Genomic DNA, 23,872 nt, shown 5'->3' on the forward strand with positions numbered 1-23,872 from the left:
GGCAGCCTCTACTTTGTTCCATTGCCTCCAGTTCAGCTGTGATTCAATGATTTAAAGCTGTTGATTAACACCTTGATTTGAGAAGACATCTTATTTAAGATATTTAAGTATTTTAATGAGATCCCTTTCTAATCAAGGTGCATGAATTGCTTAGGAGTTAGGATCATTGATCACATTCGATCAAGGAGCGTTAGGCCGGTTCGTCGGATCACTGGAGCCGACCAACCTCAATCCTAATAAAATCCTAAAATCTATCCTATTATCTCTCATATACTCCTCTCTCATAATTTCTGTTTTGGTATTTTTCTAAAAAATAATCACCTCTCTAAACTAGAGTTTTAAGGAGCTTAAAAAATTTTATTCAATAAAATAAGAGAATGTAAGCTCTTATATTTACAAGACAACAGAAGAGAAAACCAGTGTTCAAGTTAGCATAGATTGAAACAGCAATATCTCCAGTACACAAGACAAGAATCTTACATCTATTAGATGCACCACAAGAACATCATGTGACGCTAGCCATCTCAGTAAAATTTCCTAGACTGTAATGTAATGGGTCAAGTGAATGGATTTTGCTAAATCAGTTGGTGGTCAATGCTTTTTAGAGTAATTAAACAAAGATATGTCAGGATAAACTGAACATTTCTTGAAACATAAGTTGACTATAGCTATCTAAAAATCAAATCAGGGTCATCTTCCTCTTCAATCTCCAGCTCATTTGATGACCTGATTCTCTTTCCATCTTTCAGCCCTGTTCTTCCCTTCTTTGGTTTCCCCCTAGAAAGAATTCGTACATTATTATTATTATGGACTCATGTACACTTATCCATGCATACATGCACATAGGATGCAGAACATACACATACAGAAATACAGACATAAATGTACAAATGCATCTGCATATTGTCGTCATAGTTACAAATATTGTCACAGGAATTTCTCAGGAAAGGTTTATCAAGGAATATTTTAATTTTATTTCTTCTTTTTGGGTTTATATAGAGAAAAAACTGGAAAAATAAATAATTTAAAATCTGTAAAAATATCAAATTTAGCATTCAAAAAATAATATCTTGAATTTATCGCAATATTTTCGTAGTATTTTTATATTCAAATAAGAAGTCTTTATTGGATGTATAGTAAAGATTCTTATATTGTTGGCATAAAAAATACAATATATGCTATGAAAATGTATTGCGTAAATGGATCTGATTAATTCTTAATAAAGATACACACATGTATCTCATAATGTTTCCACTCTTGTAATCTATCTACTACTATAAGCTGGGAGGAAAAGAATAGAATTTTTTTATTTTTTTGAAAATAAGCTGGGAGGAAAAGAAGAGAATTTTTTGATTTTTTTGAAAATTATATGAGAATTACACATCACTTTTTTTGACTTTTTTTAACAAATGCACCCATTCAACTCACATATTTTCAATCCTATGCCCTCATTTATGCTTTTAACAAAGGCACCCATTAAAGCCATACAATTTCAATCTTACCCCCCTCCTTTATGGTTTTTTAATAAAAAATCTATAGGGTGATCTTAACCATCCGATTTAAGAGGAATTATGAAAACATCTATAGATTGGAGGGCTAGGATCAGCCTATGGAAATGATTTTTGGGGCACAGCCTATTTATGTTGTGTTCCATCACATGGACGGTTTGGATCAACCTATGACGTGGTCCGTACAGTTCTTTGTCGGTCCGTGCATCGCACGAGCTTTTTACTAGTATATTTTATTCCGGAAACTTCTCGTTTAAGCGCAGCGAGTTCTCTTGTCACGTTTCGATTTTGAACAATGAATGGGACCCACATCAAAAACCCTACCATTAGGTCCATTATGCTGCTGGCTTACGTTTTGATTTTGAACAACGAATGGCACCCACATCAAAATCCCTACCACCATGCTGTTTGCTTTTCGTTAAGAGGAAAAAAATTGAGCTTTCTAAAACCAGACCTACCCAGTATTCAATCCCCTTGACTCTGAAATTGCCCCCCCTGGACCCCCTTTGGCTTCGTCCATGCGGAAGGAGACTTAGTCAATTTGAGCCGCGTAGATTCCTTCACCTTCTTCATGAAAATTTTCTAAAAGATTCATTAGCCGACTCCAACTAGCTTGGGATAAAGACATAGTTGAGTAGAGTAGAGTTGAGTTGTAGGCAACGACACCACCACTTCTGGCCCGTTTGGACACATGAATTTTTATAATTCAGGATTCTAAAATGACGGAGTAAAACGAGGTAGGTGTAGACCGAAAACAACTTGGGTAGAAACAATAAAGAATGACTTGAGGGCTAGGAACATAAAAGCGAACATGACCTTGGATAGGATAGAATGTAAGAAAATGATCCATGTAGACGAACCCAACTAGTGTCAGGAGTAGACATAGTCAATTTGAGCCGCGTTGATTCATTCACCTTCTTCATGAAAAAATTCTGAGGGATTCATTAGCCGACCCCAACCAGTTTGGGACAAAGGCTTAGTTGAGTTGAGTTGAGTTGTAGGCAAGGACACCATCACTTCGGGCCCATTTGGACAGATGGATTTTATAATTCAGGATTGTAAAATCCCTGATTTTACAACCTAAAACCTAGATTTTATAAGCTTAGACCTGAATTTTATATTTTACGTATTGTAAAATCCAGGTTTTAGCTTATAAGATTGAAGCCATGTTTGGCAGTCAGGATTTTTTTTTCATGATAAATTAGTGTCTCTAGGTGGTGAGAGAGGCGTAGGGCAGGTGAGAGAAGAAGAGAGATTTGAGAAGACACGATTGAGATGAGGGTGAAAATTGGCTAAAAATCAGGAAAATGCCAATCATACTTTGAGTAGAGTTTTTTGTTTCCGGATTTCACGCTTTCTTGTCATATCTTCACTCACTAGTATCTAATACAATAAGCTGGGATGAAAAGAGGAGAGTTTTTTCGATTTTTTTGAAAATTACGTGAGAATTACACCTCACATTTTTTGACTTTTTTGAACAAATGCACCCATTCAACTCATATAATTTCAATCCTACCCCCCTCTCTCCTTTATGCTTTTAACAAAGGCACCCATTGAATCATATAATTGCAATCCTACCCCTCCTTTATGCTTTTAACAACGACACCCATTAAAGCCGTATAATTTCGATCTTACCCCCCTCTTTTATGGTTTTTTAATTAAAAAACTATAGGGTGATCTTAACCATCCGATTTAAGATAAGAGGAATTATGGAAACATCTATAGATTGGAGGGCTAGGATCAGCCTATGGAAATGATTTTTGGGGCACAACCTATGTATGTTGTGTTCCATCACATGGACGGTTTGGATCAACCTATGACGTGGTCCGTACCGTTCTTTGTCGGCCCATGCATCGCACGGGTTTATTTTTTTGAAAATTCTATGAGAATCACATCACTTTTTTTGACTTTTTTTAACAAATGCACCCATTCAACTCACATATTTTCAATCCTACCCCCTCCTTTATGCTTTTTAACAAATGCACCCATTAAAGCCATATAATTTCAATCTTACCCCCCTCCTTTATGGTTTTTTAATAAAAAATCTATAGAGTGATCTTAACCATCTGATTTAAGAGGAATTATGGAAACCTCTATAGATTGGACGGCTAGGATCCGCCGACAAAAAACACAGTGGGCCCATGTTGTTTGGATGATCCAAAGCATTCAGTTGATGGGCCCTGGCATAGATGGGGTGTACCCAAAAAATCAGCTCCATAGGATCATCCTAGCCCTTCGATTTGTGGAGATTAAAATGGACAGTGGAGGTTAAAAACAAGTGAGCCCACGTTGTTTTGATGATCCAAAGCATTCATTTGATGGGCCCTGACATACATAGGATATGCCTAAAAATCATCTCCATAGGATCATCCAAACCCTTCGATTTATGGAGGTTAAAATGCACGCTTATAAACTCCACAAATCTGTCCATTTTTAACCTCCACAAATCAAAGGGTTAGGATGATCCTATGCAGCTGATTTTTTGGGCACACCCTATCTATGCGAGGGCCTATCAAATGAATGTTTTGGACTATCCAAATAATGTGGGACCACTGTGTTTTTTGGTCGGGGGACTAGAGAAGCTTCTCTAGTCGGCTGACTCTAATATACATATATATAGAGGAAAGTGTCTCTAGTCTCTCCCCTAGATAAGCTTATCTACTCCTCCCTTTAAAAAAACACAGTGGGCCCACGCTGTTTGGATGATCCAAAGCATTCATTTGATAGGTCCTAACATAGATAGGGTGTGCCCAAAAAATCAGCACCAAAGGGTCATCCTAGAACTTCGTTTTGTGGTGCCTTGTGGTACCCAGAATGGACACACGTTTATATGCGTCCATTTTGGACACGGTGTGCCCAACAAAATGAAGTTCTAGGATGACCCTTTGGTGCTGATTTTTTGGGCACACCCTATCTATGTTAGGACCTATCAAATGAATGCTTTGGATCATCCAAACAGTGTGGGCCCACTGTGTTTTTTTAAAGGGAGGAGTAGATAAGCTTATCCAGGGGAGAGACTAGAGACACTTTCCTCATATATATATATATATATATATATATATATAATGTGCAATAATAAAAAGGGAAATGATTTCAGCACAACCAAGTTTTGATACATGTGCTCACCTTGCTTGTCGTTTAGCATTTTATTGGCTTGAAATGCTTTTTTGGGAATCGTAATAACCTTTTTACAGCTCCTTAAATTCTAAAAGACAAGTGAGCGCATGTATAAAAATATGTTCGTGCTGAAATTGTTTCCCCATATAAAATTTCCCGATAGAAAGGCATTTTATAGTGTATCCAATTATGCACCCTTACTTAATGTAAGGGTACTGATATTGGCACTCCCATGTTTTAATAACTGCACAAACTCATCTTGTCTTTTCTTTTTTCACTTTTGAGAGCATTTTGGGAACTCTAATAACCATGACAGTCGTATAAATAGTAACATACAAGATGGGTTAGTGCAATTACCAAAACATGGCTGTGTCAATATCAGTAGCCTAATTTTAATGTGGATAACAAGTGGGCAATGTACTTACTGCCCATTTGCAGGTGTGCCTCCACCCTTTGTCCGACCAAGACCATATTCTCTTCCATCTGCCAATAAACACAAACGCGGAAACAAAATTCTATTAGACTCTTGCTCGGAGTAATAGTACTATCTGTAAGTCCACGAACGTAGGCTCACCATTGCGTCCAATTAGATGTTCTTCGACCTGAAGATAAACAAAAGGACATTAATTAGAGAAAACCATAACCTATACAAAGTAACTCATCGTCACTCATCTTAAGAAGAAACAGAAGACTGGATGAACGCTACTTCTGCATAAAGATCCTACAGTGCTCAATGCAACCTATATAGAACAATGGTGCTCAACAATGCCAAATATCCACCTAATCACCTATATATCTGGACCAACTGATTGGAGCATTCCCCATGTTCTTTTTTTTGTTTTTGCCCCATCTCTTATCAAAAGGCGTCTATTAGTTGTCATTCTCTAGAAAAAGGAAGAGAAGTTGAACAGGGTTTATTTCGCTGTCAAATCAGCATATTGACAACAGTCAGAATCATGGTCTTTACAGTTTAGCCTTGTGGGTATTTTTTGATAGCTTTGCAGATTAAAACACAAATGGGCCTGAATAGTGTCCAGACAAATCAAATTCAGAACTGAAGTAACCTTCCCAATACAAGCCAGTGGGACCCTGAACACAAGCAAATGGAACCTTTGCCATAAGACACACCAAAAGCATATAAGCTTCAACTATTAAATTCAAATAGGATATGGGACGGGCAAAAAATTTAGAAAGTTCAGTATGGAGATGTAGAAAATTGGTAGTCTTGCAAGACACTTTTTTGTAGAGATTGTAAGCATTACATTGTCATTGTTGCACCATGATTTTTGAAATTCTATTAGATGGGTAAAACAATGCTTTTATGTGCTTGTATCTCCTTGTAGGCATGATGTGAATGAGTCACAAATTCACGGCGCATTTACCCTGCAGAAAGAAGGTGGTGCCTAGTCCAAGTACTAGTTTATGGGGTCTGGTTATAAGAATTAATTGGTGCTAACAATTCGAATGGGTACTTCCTAGGAAACTAGTGGGATATTGTGGCTGTCAACTTTCAATACCTTAGTTACTTGAAACAAGTGCTATGGTGAAGCAAGGGGCAGAAGTGAACCCCCTATCCCATTTCTTACAGACTATTCACATACATGCTGTTCTTTTGGGCAAATGGTGGATACATCAAGATCTAGAAAAACAATCTAATATTAACAAGCAAAAAAATGCCACATCGTACTGCAACCAACACAAAAAGTCTCTTAGGCAACATCAACAAGGATAAAGATATGCACTTTTTGGTGGGTAAGCTGGAAAAGAAATATTCCTCAGTATTTTTTGCGAGTTAATATTTACTTCTTGCGTAAATATAAGAAATAATACCATTGTCTCGAATTGAAACATTCTCCTTGGGTCATGGTGAGCCTCTGCTAATGGTACTTAGAAGGCAGCCTACCCTGGTATCTCATAGGTTAATTCCTTTGTCAATAGAAACTTAACGGTTTCAAGCATCTTCAAGTAAACATCACATTAAGATTAAGCAATGTACGAAGATACCAAAAAAAGTATGTCTGCCACTGCAACATTTTCAAAAATTGTGTGTCATGTTACAGAGCTTTCTTATGGAAAATGGTATCAACACATACTTGTGTCGTCGTCCCAAACATCCCTCCTATTGCTACCACTATACAAAAAGAGGGGTATGTTTCTCATTACATAAAAGGAAAAGGGTTCTCTTGCTATAAAAGTTTGGTTACTAATTTTGACAGATCCAGTATGGGTAATCCAGGACAAGCAGGAATAGGCGGGGGGTTCTTAGAGACGAACACAGCTCGACCAGGTGGGCCTTCATGGGTCCAATAGGAGTCACAGGCTCAAAAGAGGCGGAGGTGAGACCGTGAGAGCGATCCTCCAAGGCTTCAGGATAACAGAAAACAGGGACCTAGATATGTTGATCGTTGAGGGTGACTTAACGTTTTTAGGTAGCTCGATGAAAGCCATCCTTACTCTTGGAGAGATTCACCACCGAGTGGCCCAAGAGGGAGAGCAACTAAGAACATCCCTGCACGGGCATGTCCTCCTAGCAGCTTTCCTTTTCAATATAATTTATTATGCCAAGAAAAAATTGAAACCAATATAGACATGTGCTTGACATACATGCAATGTGGTTATTATTGTTAAGCAATCTGACTGAACTACTGTACGCCACAAAATGGAAGTTCTTTATCCTATTTTATCATATAATACGTGTTAGATGTTCTTCAATTGAAATGCTACACATTTTGGTATTAGTCAAATGCATAAGAAAAAATAAAGAGTAATTTCAATATCAATATTAATGGATCTAATTCTTCACAATCCAGCTTTCAAAAAGACATTAGGCCAGATAAAATTTTGCAAGAGTTGCTATTAAATTACTGAACTCTAGAATACATTACATACTGCTGGTGAAGTAACTGATGACAATGAGAACAGCCTATCTTCGGGCTGGAATTTCCTAGAACGCTTTAAACTGAAAGAAAAATTTTAAACAAATTTTTGTCATGATCAATTGAAGTTACCATATAAATCCATCTCCATGCTCAAACTGTTTTATCACAAGGAAAATCATAAGGAATAGCCCAAGATATGCAAAAGTAATTAGAAGCCTGCAAATACAAGATCGAAGGTGTGATAGATGCTTGTGGGCAAAACTACAAAACTATGCAAACCTAGAAGACTAACACCTCTAGTAATGGAAAAAAGAGGATTATTATATTGCAATGTTCCCTCCAAATGGATTCATATATGATCTAATTCAGCCTATACTAGGAACAACTTAACATTGAATCGACTTGAAAAGGATTCACAGTTATGTGCCGATTCAGTGTTAGTGTTGACCTTTCAAACTCCACAGCTCTCTACGAACTTTCTTTTCATTAGTTAATAGTTGAGCCCTTTAGTATCATGAACTTCTTTCCATTAGTTAGTAGTTGAGCCCTTTAGTATCATATCCATTTAATTTGCCATTTGAATGCCTGCTTAAATGGGATGTTATTGCAAACTCAATTTAGGAGTAAATATTGGCCATTCATTGGCATCATTTTCTCCCTGTCTTTTTTTTTATTGATAAATAAGTGGTTGCCGTTCTTCCTCTCTCCTCTTTCGGAAAAGAATTGGTTAAAGATGTATCTTGTCATCTATGCTCATTACAAGTTTACAACTACCTATATTGACAAGATTTTATGACTAAAGACTGTACGAGCTTGTGCCTGAGGTTAGAGAAACAAAGAAACAAATATCTAGACATGTTGCTCTACCAATTCCATGAAAAGCTTGAAACAAATACAAGTATCTCTTGACCAGAACCCTATGGATCCCCTTCTCAATGATGAAGAAAGCTCTATTACAAAGGGAATCCAACGCATCGTTTCCACGAGGAAAATATGGCCATGCAAAAAATATGACACCCAATTTTTTATGCCTCTTTCTGCCAAAAGAAACACAAACTGTATCCATCAAATTGAGCTCCCAGATGGATCCTAGACTGACGTTCCCGATGCCATCAGTGCAATCATTTCTCTTTCTCACAAAGACTTTTGATGCAAATAAGGAAAGCGGTTATATTGTCCCTTTGCCTTCAAGAACCCTCAACCAGGAAGAGGCTACAAGCCTCTCTAAGCGAATAAGGAAGAAGAAAATTAAAGATTCCATAATGAAATCTGAGTGGGGGGAAGGCCTATGACCAGATGGTTTCAGTGTTGCTTTTACATATGCTTCTGGTACTCGATCGAGGACAATTTTAATGCTTCCATCAAGAACTTGGAGGAAAAAAATGTTATCTGAAGTATAGAGCCACATTCATCCCTCTCATTCCCCAGATTGCAAACACATCCTCTTTTGAAAAATTCCGACTCATCTCTCTTTTCAACTCAGTCTACATGATTATAGAATATATTCAGGCAAAGTGTCTAAAGGGGGTAGTCAGCAATCTCATCTACCCGGCTCAATCCTCCATCAAAGGTCACCCGATCACTATCAACATTATCCCCTCCAATGATTTGATCTATAATTTTCATAGAAAGGATGCCCGGTCAGCCTCGTGCTTCAAATTGACCTCATAAAAAAATTTGATAATGTTAACTGCACATCACTCCTATCCTTTATGAGGCTGCATGTTTTTTATGCCCCTCGGAGCAGCTGGATAGACAATGCATCGACATTGCAAAATTCTCCATTCTTGTTAACATCACCCCAATTCCCCAAAGGGTTTTCTCTAGCACAAATGGTCTATGACAAGGAGACCCCCACTCCCCCTTGTTGTTTGGCTTTTGCATGGAAATCCCATCTCTCATCCTCGACAATTCCATCCGGAAAATGCAAATCTCTACTCCTTTTTATCAAAGGTAACTCTTTGATCTTTCATATTATGTATGTTGATGATTTGATGCATTTTATGTCAGCTTCTCTGACATATGCTAGAGGATTTATTGAATGATTTTGAGATTCAATAGGTGCTTGGTTCTTGAGATCAGTATAGGCAGAAGTGAGGTTTTCTTTTGCAATGTACGTCATACCACAAAGGACCTGATTCATAGCATTCTTGGCATGGAAGATGGCCCTCCCTGTAAAATACTCAGAGCTTCCTCCCTTCACCGCTTGGATATCGACAACCGCCCCGCAAATCAACAGAATCAGAAAGAAGATGATGAGCTCGAACTCCAACTTCCTCACCAAAGCCGACTGGATAGAACTAATTAAAACCGTAATGAACAGTTTCCAAATCTACTTGTTGGCTGCTCTAAGCCTCCCTAAAAAGGTTATACACTGAACCAAGAAGCTCTTCTACGACTTCTTGTGGGCGGACCCTGACTTTAATAAGTCCCAAACTATTTGGTTGGGAGGAAATTTGCAGACAGAAGCATGACGAGAGAGAAAGGCAGAGAGGTAGGGGGAGGACTAATTAGCATGGTAAGTCAGATTCATTATATCTAGCAGTGATTCTCCTTGGTGTAACATGGTTTAGAGAAAAGGCAGGTGTACTTGGGATATCAACGCGACCAACAAATGTATCATGGGGAGCCTGGCGTATCCTAAATGCTAGAGAAGTAGTTCTTCCTTGTATCACCGCCCTGATCGGGGATGGAAGAAAGATCAACTATTGGAAATATCCCAGGAACCTCAACAATTCCTTTGAAAAACTTATTTCTGATAGGGCCATTGTCTCTAGCTTCCCTTGCAATGTGCTTGCTAGTGAGTTCATTCGCAATGGTGACTCGGATCTGAACCTCTTTGATAATGATGACATCAAACCCCTCCTCCCAAGAACTTTGTTCATCCCCAACTCCTTCGATCAAGCAATTTGGAAGCCCACCACCGATGGTCAATACTCTCTTTTGAGTGTTTGATAGTCAATTCAGAGGAAAGCAATAATGTAGACTGGTCAAACTTGATTTAGTTCCATGGCCGCATACCCAAGCATGCTCTTAAAGAATGGCAAGCCCTCCAAATATTGAACAAATTTACGAATTAATGCGCTGATACCAAATTATGATGAAACTTTTGCCAAAAATAAAGTTCAAAAGTCGATGGTTAGCTCTAAGAATCAACTTCTAACAATGTATTCAAATTTTGGTTTTTTTCTAAGAATAAATAACTGCAAAAAAATAGCAATCTACCTTACTTGAGTACCAACTGCATAAAATTGATAATCGACAATCAATAGGTCAGAACAAGGTTTATTACAACCGTAGCTCAGTGTTTTAGATAACGTTGCAGAGAATTGCAGCAAAGGCTCTCAAAGAGGGAAACTTTCACCGGGAAAGAAATCCCCATAAACAATAGCAAAAAATGCAGCAATTTCAAGAATATGTGTGTGTGTGTGTGTGTGTGTGTGTGTGTGTGTGTGTGTGTGTGTGTGTGTGTGTCTCCTCTTGGTAATCATCCAATAAGAGTTCTAGTAAGATTGCACTTCTAATAAAAAAAGGATAAAAGAAACATAAAAAAACTCAGGAAACAAATCAATCTTTTTAAAAGACTAACAGTCTTAAATTTTAAACCTTCTAACTATTGACTTTAAAGTTTAAACAAAAATAAATCCACTTTAGTCCCAACTTCTAACCTTGTGAATGGTGACGTGAATATTGTCGTTAATAGAGACGTCAAAGATCAAGTGTTAAAACACATGGCAGAGCTATAAAATGTTGATCCAAGTGTATGCAGATTTCCAGAACATACAAATGCAAAAGAAATGAAATGAAAACCTTCTAGAATTGGGAGGATAGTCAAAACTCTGAAACCTTAACAAGAATCATGGTGAGAACCCTATAATAAATAAAGTGGTTGTTCATGCATGAGTGATCATGGAAGCAGAAAAATACTTCAAATCCAAACATAAGTAGACAGGTATAGTGTCATTCAAACATCAAAGGTTCTACAAGGGCCAATTCCTGACAGAAATAAACTGAAATAGTAGTTCATATATAGAAGTGGCACGATAATATTCTTATTGTGAAAGAAAAAGCCCATGCAACTTACTTGATGATGCTTTTGGATGATGATAAAAATCCTTCAAAACCTTTCAACACATTTCCGCATTGGCTTGAATCGTGTAAGTAGCTTGTCTCTAACTCATAGACCTTGGAAATAAAGATAAGGATAGGTAGAAAAGGATATGCTAGTACAAGGACTGCTTTCAACTAATCAAACGAAATTGAACAAAGCCATGGCAAAGAAAAATTGAGAAGTATGGTTCCAAAATATGTAGCTTGGACAGGGTCACAGGTTGCGGCGTTAGATAGCCACATATACTAACTGCAAAATGCCCAATTTAAATCTTAAAAAGCATAAAAAGGAGAGAGGAATAAAATGATAATAAAAACCAAGGGAATCCCTCCCCTAGTTAATGGGTAACACCTGTGTTTTAAAACGTGAATGTGAGCAAAATGTGGCAAAGCAAATCCTAGTCGACTCAGCACAATGTGATCGTGTACTCGGTTGACACAGAGAGTACTGGGTTGACGTCATGACTCAAGAGAGTCAAAGGAGTTCTGATTGACTTAGTAGGGTAAAACACGAACTCGGTCAAGAATGCGCCATGGTAAAAGGGAGTTGACTCGGGCAAGTTGACAATGATGCAGGAGAGTTTCGAAAAAATGGGTAACACCACCCTCTCATCTAGTTGTATTTACTGTCAAGAAGCGAAAAAAAAAAAAAAAAAAAACTTACTTCATCTAGTTGCATTTAATGCTGAGTCGAAAATTCTCTTATTCATGGTAGAAAAACAAATATTAGTGGGGGAGACAAGCCCCATCACCATTTGGCACTTCATCTGTATCACCCTTTCATCAAAACCCATAGAATAGATGGCACAGTAAAGGACAGCTAGGATCCAACTAGTGTCATTTACTGGATTTTTACTTGATCTTAATAGCATCTTGGCTTCCTAAAGATTATCAAATTTTCTTCAGGAAGCACTGATCAGAAGTATATATTTTCAACTAAAAAGTCAAGAAATATATGGGTCTGGTCCAGTTTAAAGAATAGCAACCCGACTATTTCAAAACATTGCCTAATAAAACCACTTAACAACCTCATACCAATTTCTCCTGCTATGTTGCCAAGAAATACAATATTTATGTCCAATTTACCATATGGTAATCGGACCAGCCACAGAAAACCACAAAACTAGACCACTGACGAAACAATCTTAAAAGCCTATATCGACAATGAAATGCAGTAGTTATACATTTCACAACCACCACCTCATGCTCTACCCATAAAAGTGGGGAAAACCCATATTTTATTGGGGGGGGGGGGGGGGGGGGGGGGGGATCAAAAGGCACTGCTCAATGCAATTCTCCTTTGTGAGATGCCTTGTGACGGTTAGTTGAACTTTCATCAAAAGTCCTAAGCCACCAGGTACTTTACACAATACCCCGTCAAGCTTTCGATCCAAGGCGCTTGATTAGGTGAAAAGGTACAACTGAAATTCATCATTTTAGAATTCTAACCATTGTCTATTGTGACTGACCCAAGAAGCAGGGTAGGTCGCATAGCTAGACCACTGACTGAACAATCTCAAAAGCTACTGGGTACTTTCCAAAATACCCCGTCAAGCTCTTGATTCGAGGCACTCGATTAGGTCAAAGGTACAATTGAAATTCATCATTTTAGAATTCCAACCCTTTATTGTGAGTGATTAAGACCCAGGGAGGTCACATAACTAGACCACCAATCAAACAATCTTGAAAGCCTATATTGACAATGAAATTTAATAGTTATACATTTCACAATCACTACCTCATATTAAACCCATACAAAAGAGAGAAAAAACCCTTATTTCTTGAAAAAGAGATCAAAGAAAAATATTAATCTAAAAACCCAGGATAAAATTTCCCCAAAACTTGATTTCTCTAAAAATAGTGAACTAATTTCATCACAAAAAAGGACAAAAAGAACAAAAAAATCAAAATACCTGCTTCTCTATGTTACGTAATTCATCTTGAAGCTTCTCTCTCTTGCTTAGTAACGATGCGAATATGGCCGAGGGATTCGACGAGGCTCGTTGCCCTAAAATTCAAAAAAGGAAACAAGAGAGGATATTTTTCAAATTTTTAAAAAAAAATTAAGGACCTTTTTCTCCCGGGAAATTAAGAAAGAAGATAATCTGGTTTTACCAACGGTTACCTTCCAAGTCCATTTTCCCGCCAGATTTCAAATCTTCGCGAATCGCATCACAATTTTTTTTTCCTTCCCTCTATCGGTTTGCTAGGGCAATTGAACCCCTTTAAAGCTACTGGCACGTGCTTTTTTGCAGGATACCACGTGCGAAGGACTTTCTATCTTTGATCAGAACGCTACACACGACAGTTAGCAAAATCCAAAGTACTAAAGAAGAAGGGCAGTGATAAATTCGCACCCCCTGTAGGGCACTCTCACGTTAAAGTCTGTGCCACATATCATCCTTAAGGGGTGCGAATTATCCTACACAGGATGCGAATTTATCATTGCCGCTTAAGAAAAGTGTCTAAGGTTTCTTTGGCACTAAACAAAATGCTCAAATGTCACTGGCTGTTATGCCCATTCCTAACACACACTTTTTGTTGTTGTAGGTGTCACATGCAAGGTTTTCAATTTCGGTTTCAGGGGTAATTTCGGTCGTCACCAAAAAGCGAACTTTTAGCTCCCAAAATTTCAGCCGAAATTCGGTAAAGGCTCTCGAAATGACGTTCTTTGGGCCGAAATTTCGGCTGAGGAATAAAAAAATTAATATATTTTATCAAAATATTCGCCGAGATTTCTGAAATTTCGACTTTTCGACAGTAAATTTCGGTAATTCGGAACGTTTTGGTTTCTGTCCTAATCGAAATTTTGGATTTCGGCCGAAATTTAAAACCTTGGTCACATGTACATCATCAGAGCGGTTGATCAATACAACAATTTAGGCCAAAAAAGGCTGAGATCGTCTTGATCAGGCGATTCTAGGGCGCCCTTGTAACCGGTTTCTACAAGTTGGCTGCCATTTTAGCACCCCTCAAATTATCCAGAGGAAAGATAAAGTGAAGGGCTCCCTTGTAAGAGCCCAACAGCATGGTACCCCCATTGATTGGATCCACGTCGCCCATGTGCTCATGGCAACCAGAGCAACCCTATCTCTGAGAAAATAACAAAATACCTTATTCTCAAAAATGGTCAAAATGCCCTTATCTCATGGAGAATGACCAACCTATCCTATCCTGTTAAAATGACCAAAATTTTCAAACTCAGAGAAAATAGGGTATTTAGGTTCATTTTTTAATGAGGTAGTGGCATTTAGGTTATTTTATGAGATAAAGGTATTTTGGTCATTTTCTATGAGGATAAATTATATGATGTAAGGCCTTTGTACGGTGGAAGCACCACCCTTGACGTTTGATCCAACAGCAGCTCCTCAAAAAGTGAGCTGTTGTTGGATCAAATATCAAGGGCGGTACCCTACCGTATTGTTTTACTCGTAAGGCCTTACACCATATAAAATCTGTTCTATGTGATAGGGGTATTTACGTCATTTCCTATGAAATATGGTGTTCTGAGGTTTTTCATTTTTTAAGATTTTTAACAATATATTTCCATTTTTTCCAAGTCAAAATCCATCTCTCATCTAGAGTTTCAACTGTCTTCATTTTCGAGGTTAAACTCATAAGTTTGAATTGTTTCCACCTGGATAGTTGTTCAACAAATGCTGAATAAGCACTTGTTGAATAAGTTCTCTCATGGGAAATTGAAAAAAAAATATGGGCAATGATTTTTTCACCCCCACTGCAGGATAATGAGCCCCCTTGTTAAAGTGATTTGGCGTTAAAGTCTGCCCACAATTCACTTTAACAAGGGGGCGTATTATCCTAGAGGGGGGGCGAAAAAATCCACCCCCCCCATGGAGGCTATTTCCCCCCCTTATGGCTTCCTAACGTTAGATCTAACGTAAATGTCACTTTCCCACCATTTGACCGGTCTCTCTCTCTCTCTCTCTCTCTCTCCCTCTCTCTCTCTCTCTCTCTACACACCCACAACAGTAACAGTTGGTGGGCCCAACAGAAACCGTTGGTGGAATGGTGGGCCCATCTTTGAACAACGTAGGCCCCGCCCATACCACACCATAGGATAATCCAAACAGTCTATTTGATGGGCCATAAACGTAAAAGGTTGCATCCCAAAATATCACTTCCATAGGCTGATCCTAGCCCTCCGATCTAAATAGAAACTACATCTTATGCAACCTCTATAGATTGTAGGGTTGATTATCCTATGGAAATGATTTTTGAGGCACAACCTATTTACATTGTGGCCCATCAAATGAATGGTTTGGATCATTCTATGGAGTTGGTCGTAAAGTAACATTAAGGCCCGTCCATAACATAGGATGATCCAAGCCGTCCATGGTTAGGATAATCCTATGGAGTTGGTCGTAGAATAACATTAAAGCCCAATCGTAGGCCCCACCGATATTTTTTCAAATTGAAGCGTACCGTCCACAACATAGGATGATCCAAACCGTCCATGGTTTGGATCATCCTATGGTGTGGTTTGTACAGTAACATTAAGGCCCAATGTAGGCCCCACCCATATTTTTTAAAATGAAGTGTACCGTCCAGGCCATAGGATAACCCGAGCCGTCCATTTGATGGGCCATAACGTAAATGGGTTGTGCCCCCAAAAGGGTTGGCCCATCAAATGAATGGTTTGGATCATCCTGTGGTCGTATAGTAACATCAACGCCCGTCCACAACATAGGATGATCCAAGCCGTCTATGGTTTGGATAATCCTATGGAGTTGGTCGTACACTAACATTAAGGCCCAATCGTAGGCCCCACCGATATTTTTCAATTTGAAGCGTACCGTCAACAACATAGAATGATCCAAGCCGTCCATGGTTTGGATCATCCTATGGTGTGGTTTGTACCAATTTAGGCCCCACGCATATTTTTGAAAATGAAGTATACTGTCCAGACCATAGGATGATCTGAGCTGTCCATTTGATGGGCCACAATGTAAACAGGTTGTGCCCCAAAAATCATTTCCGTAGGATGATCACAACCCTACAATCTATATAGGTTGCATAAGATGTAGTTTCTATTTAGATCGGAGGGCTAGGATCAGCCTATGGAAATAATAATTGGAACGCAACCTATTTACGTTTATGGCCCATCAAATGGACGGTTTGGATTATCCTATGGTGTGGTATGGGCGGGGCCTACGTTGTTCAAAGATGGGCCCACCATTCCACCAACGGTTTCTGTTGGGCCCACCAATTGTTCCTGTTGTGTGTGGAGAGAGAGAGAGAGAGAGAGAGAGAGAGAGAGAGGTCAAATCGTGGGAAAACGTTAGCCAGCTGTCGGGGGGGATATCAGCGCCCAAAAATAAACACAAGTTAAAAGTGATCAAGGAAGAGAAATGTAAAGAGGCTTACAACTCCAACAGTCTCTATATATTTATTTGTTTATTCATATAGTTACTAATAATCCAAGCAACAAATGTTGTCATCAACACATTGATGCGCTTAGTTTGCTGGATCACAACAACAACTGATTCTATACTTCTCAAAGAGGCAGATTCCACCCTTATAGCCTAATTGGTGGCATTCAACCTTGCAATCATCATCGTACTGCTCGCCACAGTCGCCCACACATATCAGCGCATTGCCATTTTCAACTGCACATTCCAAGAATACCAATGAATCAAAACCATTGATTGGAAAGTAACTTGAAATCCATGAAAAAACAATTGGGTATATTGTTAAGGCCCTGTTCGTGTTCGTTTCAGATTGTGACAGCCGATGGTGAGCCTTCCAACCGATTATTGGATTCGAAAATAATGTAATTTTGAGTCCCATAATCAGTAGGGGGGCTCACAATCAGTTGACACACTCTCAAATGAACAGGCATAAGCAATTTGATTTTCCATTTTTTTAAAAGGAACTACCGATTGGAAACTGTGTATAAAAAAGAGTGCCGTTATCAAAATATGGGAGTGTGAATATCATTACCCTCATTGACAATAAGGGAAGTTACAAAACAGTATATTGACACCTTTACAAAGTGGAGGGAAATCTAATGCAATACATAGGAAAGAGAGGCTTACCACAGGCGGATGATAAGATCAAAGCTACTAGAAAAATTGCCATGAAACTTGATTTTTTTACTGCCTCCATTGCTTCCTTGTGTATCACTTTGATTTCATTTTGTTATCATTTGAGCCCTTTTTATAGCCTTTTTTAAGCCCATTTCTGTTTGAGGGTTAGAGTCCCTATATTAATGTCTAGATTTTAGTACGGAGTAATAAGATTTCGCTGAATCTTGGATAAATTACAGAGATCCCAACGAGTGTTTATGTAGAAATCTCAAAAGATAGATATAGAAAGCTACGGAGTAATTGTGGAAATAGATAAAGAGAGAATCATCCTAAACTAAACTAATTGACGTTTAATACCTTACTTAGGGATTTGCTAGGCAGGCTTTTAAAAAAAAACTAATTGACGTTAGGTCAGGTGCCTAATCTAGCTAGCTAAGTTACCTCATCTACCAAGTTGCCTAATCAATCACCAAGATATGCAACGGTGAGACCACACATATTCAAACAATTGGTAGTCTTTATTTGTGTGTGTGTGTGTTTTAATGTTTGGCATGGAACCAAGCTAGTGAGTTGGCCTTGACGAAACTAACTCGAAATAACAGCTAATGCCATACCTAAGAATTATTTGCATATAAAGAGCACATACATGATAAACATAGAAATAAATTAAGATATCTATGGAATGAGATATGTGTAGAATATTCTAACCTAATTACTAATCAAAGCTAGTTTCCTAATCTATCTAGGTTACCTCTACTAGCATGGACGGAGCTAGGAATTTGTTCTAGGGGGGGCAAAGGATGGTGGTTTTATAACAATTAATAAATTAATATAAAGTAAAAAAATATCAAAGGTTGACATAAATTTCAAATCAAATTGCTTTTAATTTAAAAAAATTCATTCTCATTTATTTTTCTACCCCATTTAGTGATGAAAACACTCTCATTTTTCTCTTTTTTATTTGTGTATTGTAATAATCAACTGGGGCTTCAATTTTATGACATTTTTTTTTATAAAAAAGTAAAATAAAATTGGAATATGGAAATAGGATTATGGTTAGAACAAGGGGAGATTTTATATGGTGTTTGAAGTTAAAGTCCAATATTTTTCAAAAAGTACAGTGGGCCCACTTCATAAGATGATTCAAAATATTTATCTGTTGGATTTGGCTGCAATTTAAATAGGTTGTACCCCGTAAATCATCTCGATAGGATGATCCTAACCCTCGGATTTATAAAATTTTCCATAATGTGCAGTCCCTCTAAAATCAGAGGGTTAGGGCCATCCTATGGAGATGATTTACAGGTACAACCTATTGAGGTTGTGGCCCAACAAATGAACGGTTTGGATCATCCTATGAAGTGGGCGCAACTTACTTTTTGAAAAAATAATGAACTTTACTCCCTCCTACACACCATAAAAAAATGGACACGGTTATACACTTATTTTTCTCCCTTTAAATATTTGTCTCCCCTTCCTACTCCAAATGAATCTTGCTTTTGGACCCTAGAGGCCTAGACATATTAGGTGTTGAAATTTAGAATGAACGGTAGAGATGAAGATCTTAAATGCTTTAAAAATGCCACAAAAATAGTTGTTTTTGGAAAGGCGAAATCCCTTAAATACCTAATTAATTTTGTAAGAAAATGAGAGATTAGGAGAGATATCTTAGGAGGGATAAACTTGAAAGGAAATCATTTCCAAAATAGGATTTCGTTTGGATATTAAAGATGGACAGACTTTTACGCAAAAGATTTCATCTGTAGAGACTAAAGAGAGGCGAACATTTCGGCAACATCCAAGGGGGCGGGCAAGATTACGTTTGGAAATGGAAACTATAGGGTGGCAAAAAATTTCGGCAAAAATCCAGGGGGGTAACTGCCCCTCCTCGCCCCCCTTGGCTCCGTCCCTGTCTACTAGCCAACTTGCCTAGTATAATAATATGATCCAACGGTGAGATCTCCACATAATCCACCAATGAGATCTTATGAGATCTCACATATTCTAACAATTATATTAATGTCCGGATCTTGGTCTGAAATAATAAGATTTCGCTAAATCTTGCATGGGAATTGCTAGCGTCCATCACAAACGGCTTTTCGCGGCTGGTCTGTCGCACCTTAGACCAGCCACCTCGTGGAAAAAATTTTCAGCAAAAATCTAGGGGGGGTAACTGCCCCTCCTCGTCCCCCTTGGTTCCGTCACTGTCTACTAGCCAACTTGCCTAGTATAATAATATGATCCAACGGTGAGATCTCCACATAATCCAACAGTATGGAGATGGTTTCTTAGGAACACCCAATCTATGTGAGAACCTATAGAATGAATGGGTTGGATGAGTCAAACAACTATGGGAGATGGGGTATTCTAAGTTCTAGCGCAGGCTGAGCTCCAGCTCACGAGCCGCACCCCCTTATTATTATTATTATTTGATGTGTGTGGGTGTGGGGCGTGTTGGAGTTGAGATGGTCAGTCTGATTCCGCATTCAGTCACACTACCGCTGCCCGCTGCATCAATCTAAAAATAGAGAAATTATATGGTGCCCGACTGTGAAATAGCGTCAAGGCGGTACTTCAAAAGTACCACCCTTGATAAATTAATCCAACAGCAGCCTCTTGTAAAGTGGGCTGCTGTTGGATCAAATATCAAGGGCGGTACCTTTTTAACGGTACTTGATGGTCGGGCATCATATAAAAACTCCTAAAAATAATACAACAAATATATACGCTAAACATAAAAAAAAAATGTAATCAGATCAGGTCCTGATTCAGACTATTCATGTTTTTATTTTTTGCCAAACCCGTGATTGATCTGTGGCAAAACTGCGGATGCTAAAGAATAAGTCGAAGAAACTAATTAGATTAGAAAAAATCAACACTTGTGAAAAGTGATCAAGGAAGAGAAACTTTTTGAGCCTCCAAAAGTCACTATTTATTTATTTGTTTTATTCATATTAGTACTAATAATTCAAGCAAACAATGTTGTTATTAACACATTGATTTGCTCATTTTAGTGAATCACAACAACAATATATTTTAGAATGCTCGTAGACGCATATTCCTCCCTTAAGCCCTCCTTCTCTGCATGTATTCGTGCACCTTTCCTCGAACGGTTCGTTACATTCGCCAAGGCATATCAGGGCGTTTGTGTTTTCAACTGCGTATAAAAAAAAAGAGTGTCATTATCAAAATATGGGAGTGTGGATATCAACAGCAAGGGAAGTTACAAAACAGTATACTGACATCTTTAGAAAGTGGAAGAAAATCTAATGACAATACATAGAAATTAAATGAGAGGCTTACCACATGAGGATGCTAAGATCAATGCTGCTAAGAAAATTGCCATGAAACTTGATTTTTTTACTGCGTCCATGGCTTCGTTGTTTTTCACTTTGATTTTTTTCGTTGTCACATATTTGAGCCCCTTTTATAGCGTTTTTAAGCCTATTTTTGTCTGAGGGTTAAATTCCCATATTAATGCCCGGATATTGGTGTGAAATAATAAGATTTCCCTTAATCTTCGATAGATTGCATAGAGCCTACAATTAGGTTAGTTGCCTAATCTAGCTAGCTAGGTGACCTCATCTAATCAACTTGCCTAATCTATCAGCAAGATGATCCAATGGTGAGATCTTACATATTCTAACAATTGTTAGATATTTGTTTTATTGTTTGGATGATCCAATGGTGAGATCTTAATCCAATCCAATGGTGAGATCTCACATATTCTAACAATTGTTAATATTTGTTTTATTGTTTGGCATGAAACCAATCTTTGTCAACATGATAATCGTTTCCAAAAAAGCATTTTTATTTTTTTTTGAGAAAATACAAATAAAATGAGTGGTTTTTATCATTTCTATTTTAGCATATGACTTCACAAGAAGTTGATCTACACATGCACCGGTGCTTGGAACAACATTTTCCTTCCTTCCTTCCTTATTATTATTTTTATTATTATTATTAGGGAATTGTCAGCGTCCATCGCAAAAGGCATTTCGCGGTTGGTCTGTCGCATGTCAGACCACCCACCTCGTGAATGGAGACAAAAGCTGTTATCTTCCTTAACAAGGCGGCCGGTCTGACATGCAACAAACAAGCTGCGAAATGCCTTTTGCGATGGACCCTAGCAAATCCCTTATTATTATCATTATTATTACTACTACTACTAAAATTTGGTGTGTAGGGGTGGTGGGGGTGTTGGAGTTGAGATGGTCGGTCTGATTCCCCATTCAATCACCCTACAGCTGGGCATATAGCATCACTTTTTTTTCTAGTCCCCAAAACGCATCCCTTAAACAATGAGTGATGTAGTTACAAACTAATCTAAATCAAAGTAGACATAATGTTTTGATGGGGCTGTTAAAGTGATAGAGGAGTGACATTACTTGTTGATCTCGATACATCACATATTCTCATACCTATCAAATTACAATTTGACATTACCAACAACATATACTACCGGAGTATGAGACATGTGTTAGGCCTAAAATCGGTAACAGGTTATGGTAGGACTGGGTGGTCCGGGCTAACGAGCCACGGCTGAATAGCTGGTTGAGTCCTGCGCTGCACAGAGTACAGACAAGAAAGAAAAGGGTCAGAGGACCAATCCGGAGTGATACTCCGGACGGGTGCTTCGACACTCAAGTCAGTATGAGCAGGAGTGTAGAGCAATGTCAGAGCAAAAAGCTTAGAGTTTTGGTTCTCAGATTTTCAGGGCCCTCACCTTAGCACAAGTGAAGGCTATTTATAGTGATTCTGAGCCACCTGTCTAGGACAGGTGGTAGTTTTGAGCCAGGTGGTGGCCTCTGTATGGACCAGGTCTCATGCCTAAGGAGGGCAGGTGGAGGTCCCTGATTGGTCCAGGTGCCACACCTAGGGGAGACAGGTGTTGGCCTTCCAACGGTCCTTGTGAGGGCCACGTGCCAGAAGCTAATTGGATGCTGAGTTCGGATCCCTCAGTGCGGAGTCCGGATTGCTGAGTTCGGATTCCCTCAGTGCTGAGTCCGGATTGCTGAGTCCGGATTCCCTCAGTGCTGAGTCCGGACCCTATCAGTTGCCCCCTGGTTCTTCAAGCCATGAAAGTGGCTAGAAGAAGCAAAGAGAAGGTAAAGACAGCGTCGGGCCGGCCTTAAGACCTCCAGGCAGCTAAGGCCGGGCTCAGACCCAGCTAGGAGAAATAGTGGCTGGACAGGAGACTCCTGGCGCCCTGGCCTGGCCTTGGCGCTTGGCCTGAAGGAGTACGGCCGGGCAGAAGGCATTCGACTATCCAGCACGGCTGAATTTTTGACCAGAGGCCTGGGCGGCCAGGGGTCCTGGACGTCCTTGGTTCAGGAAGTCATGTGGTCCTGCTCGGCTAAGGCTGTGAACGGCCAGCCGGGCAGGTCTTTGCTGGTGAAACCTTTTGTCGCCTAGCGCTTTTGTCGCCTAGCGAACGCGCCATATCCTGTCCGGACAACCGGACAGGTCTTTTGTCTCCTGAGTTATCCTGTCCGGACAGCCGGACAGGTCTTTTGTCCTCTAGCACTTTTGTCGTCTAGCGAACGCGCCATATCCAGTCCGGACAGCCGGACAGGTCTTTTGTCTCCTGAGTTATCCTGTCCGGACAGCCGGACAGGTCTTTTGTCCTCTAGCACTTTTGTCGTCTAGCGAACGCGCCATATCCTGTCCGGACAACCGGACAGGTCTCTTGTCTTTTGAATTATCCTGTCCGGACAGCCGGACAGGTCTTTGTCGTCTAGCGCTTTTGTCGTCTAGCGAACGCGCCATATCCAGTCCGGACAGCCGGACAGGCTTTGTCGTCTAGCGCTTTTGTCGTCTAGCGAACGCGCCATATCCAGTCCGGACAGCCGGACAGGTCTTTTGTCGTCTAGCGAACGCGCCATATCCAGTCCGGACAGCCGGACAGGTCTTTTGTCGTCTAGCGCTTTTGTCGTCTAGCGAACGCGCCATATCCAGTCCGGACAGCCGGACAGGTCTTTTGTCGTCTAGCGCTTTTGTCGTCTAGCGAACGCGCCATATCCAGTCCGGACAGCCGGACAGGCTTTGTCGTCTAGCGCTTTTGTCGTCTAGCGAACGCGCCATATCCAGTCCGGACAGCCGGACAGGTCTTTGTCTTTTGAATGCCCCATTTCCTGCCCGGACAGCCGGACAGGTCTTTTGTCTTCTAGCGCTTTTGTCGTCTAGCGAACGCGCCATATCCAGTCCGGAC

The 23,872-nt window shown here is 39.4% G+C and overlaps 1 protein-coding gene across 1 annotated transcript; it reads right to left on the minus strand.

Annotated features, from left to right (window-relative positions):
• Positions 1 to 420: 420 nt before the first annotated feature.
• Positions 421 to 13,897, minus strand: LOC143892272 (chromatin modification-related protein eaf6-like). Its single transcript, XM_077396765.1, has 7 exons — positions 13,740 to 13,897; positions 13,528 to 13,622; positions 11,589 to 11,689; positions 7,515 to 7,584; positions 5,200 to 5,227; positions 5,051 to 5,108; positions 421 to 777 (listed from the first exon to the last, which is right to left on the minus strand). The coding sequence occupies exons 1-7, from the start codon at positions 13,750 to 13,752 to the stop codon at positions 669 to 671; spliced, it is 474 nt and encodes a 157-aa protein (XP_077252880.1). The 5' UTR covers positions 13,753 to 13,897; the 3' UTR covers positions 421 to 668.
• Positions 13,898 to 23,872: the final 9,975 nt, after the last annotated feature.

The sequence above is a fragment of the Tasmannia lanceolata genome, unplaced genomic scaffold, assembly GCF_043159265.1.
Source record: "Tasmannia lanceolata isolate RefF3 unplaced genomic scaffold, GAP_Taslan_0.1 ptg000015l, whole genome shotgun sequence".
In the NCBI taxonomy this organism is placed as follows: domain Eukaryota; kingdom Viridiplantae; phylum Streptophyta; class Magnoliopsida; order Canellales; family Winteraceae; genus Tasmannia; species Tasmannia lanceolata.

What these genes read in the sequence shown, in the direction of transcription:
- LOC143892272 (XM_077396765.1), bottom strand. An exon ending in CATCAGTTACTTCACCAGCA is followed by an intron (nt 5,228 to 7,514) that starts GTATGTAATGTA and finishes GTTTATCTTCAG; the next exon opens with GTCGAAGAACATCTAATTGG. An exon ending in GGCACACCTGCAAATGGGCA is followed by an intron (nt 778 to 5,050) that starts GTAAGTACATTG and finishes AATTCTTTCTAG; the next exon opens with GGGGAAACCAAAGAAGGGAA.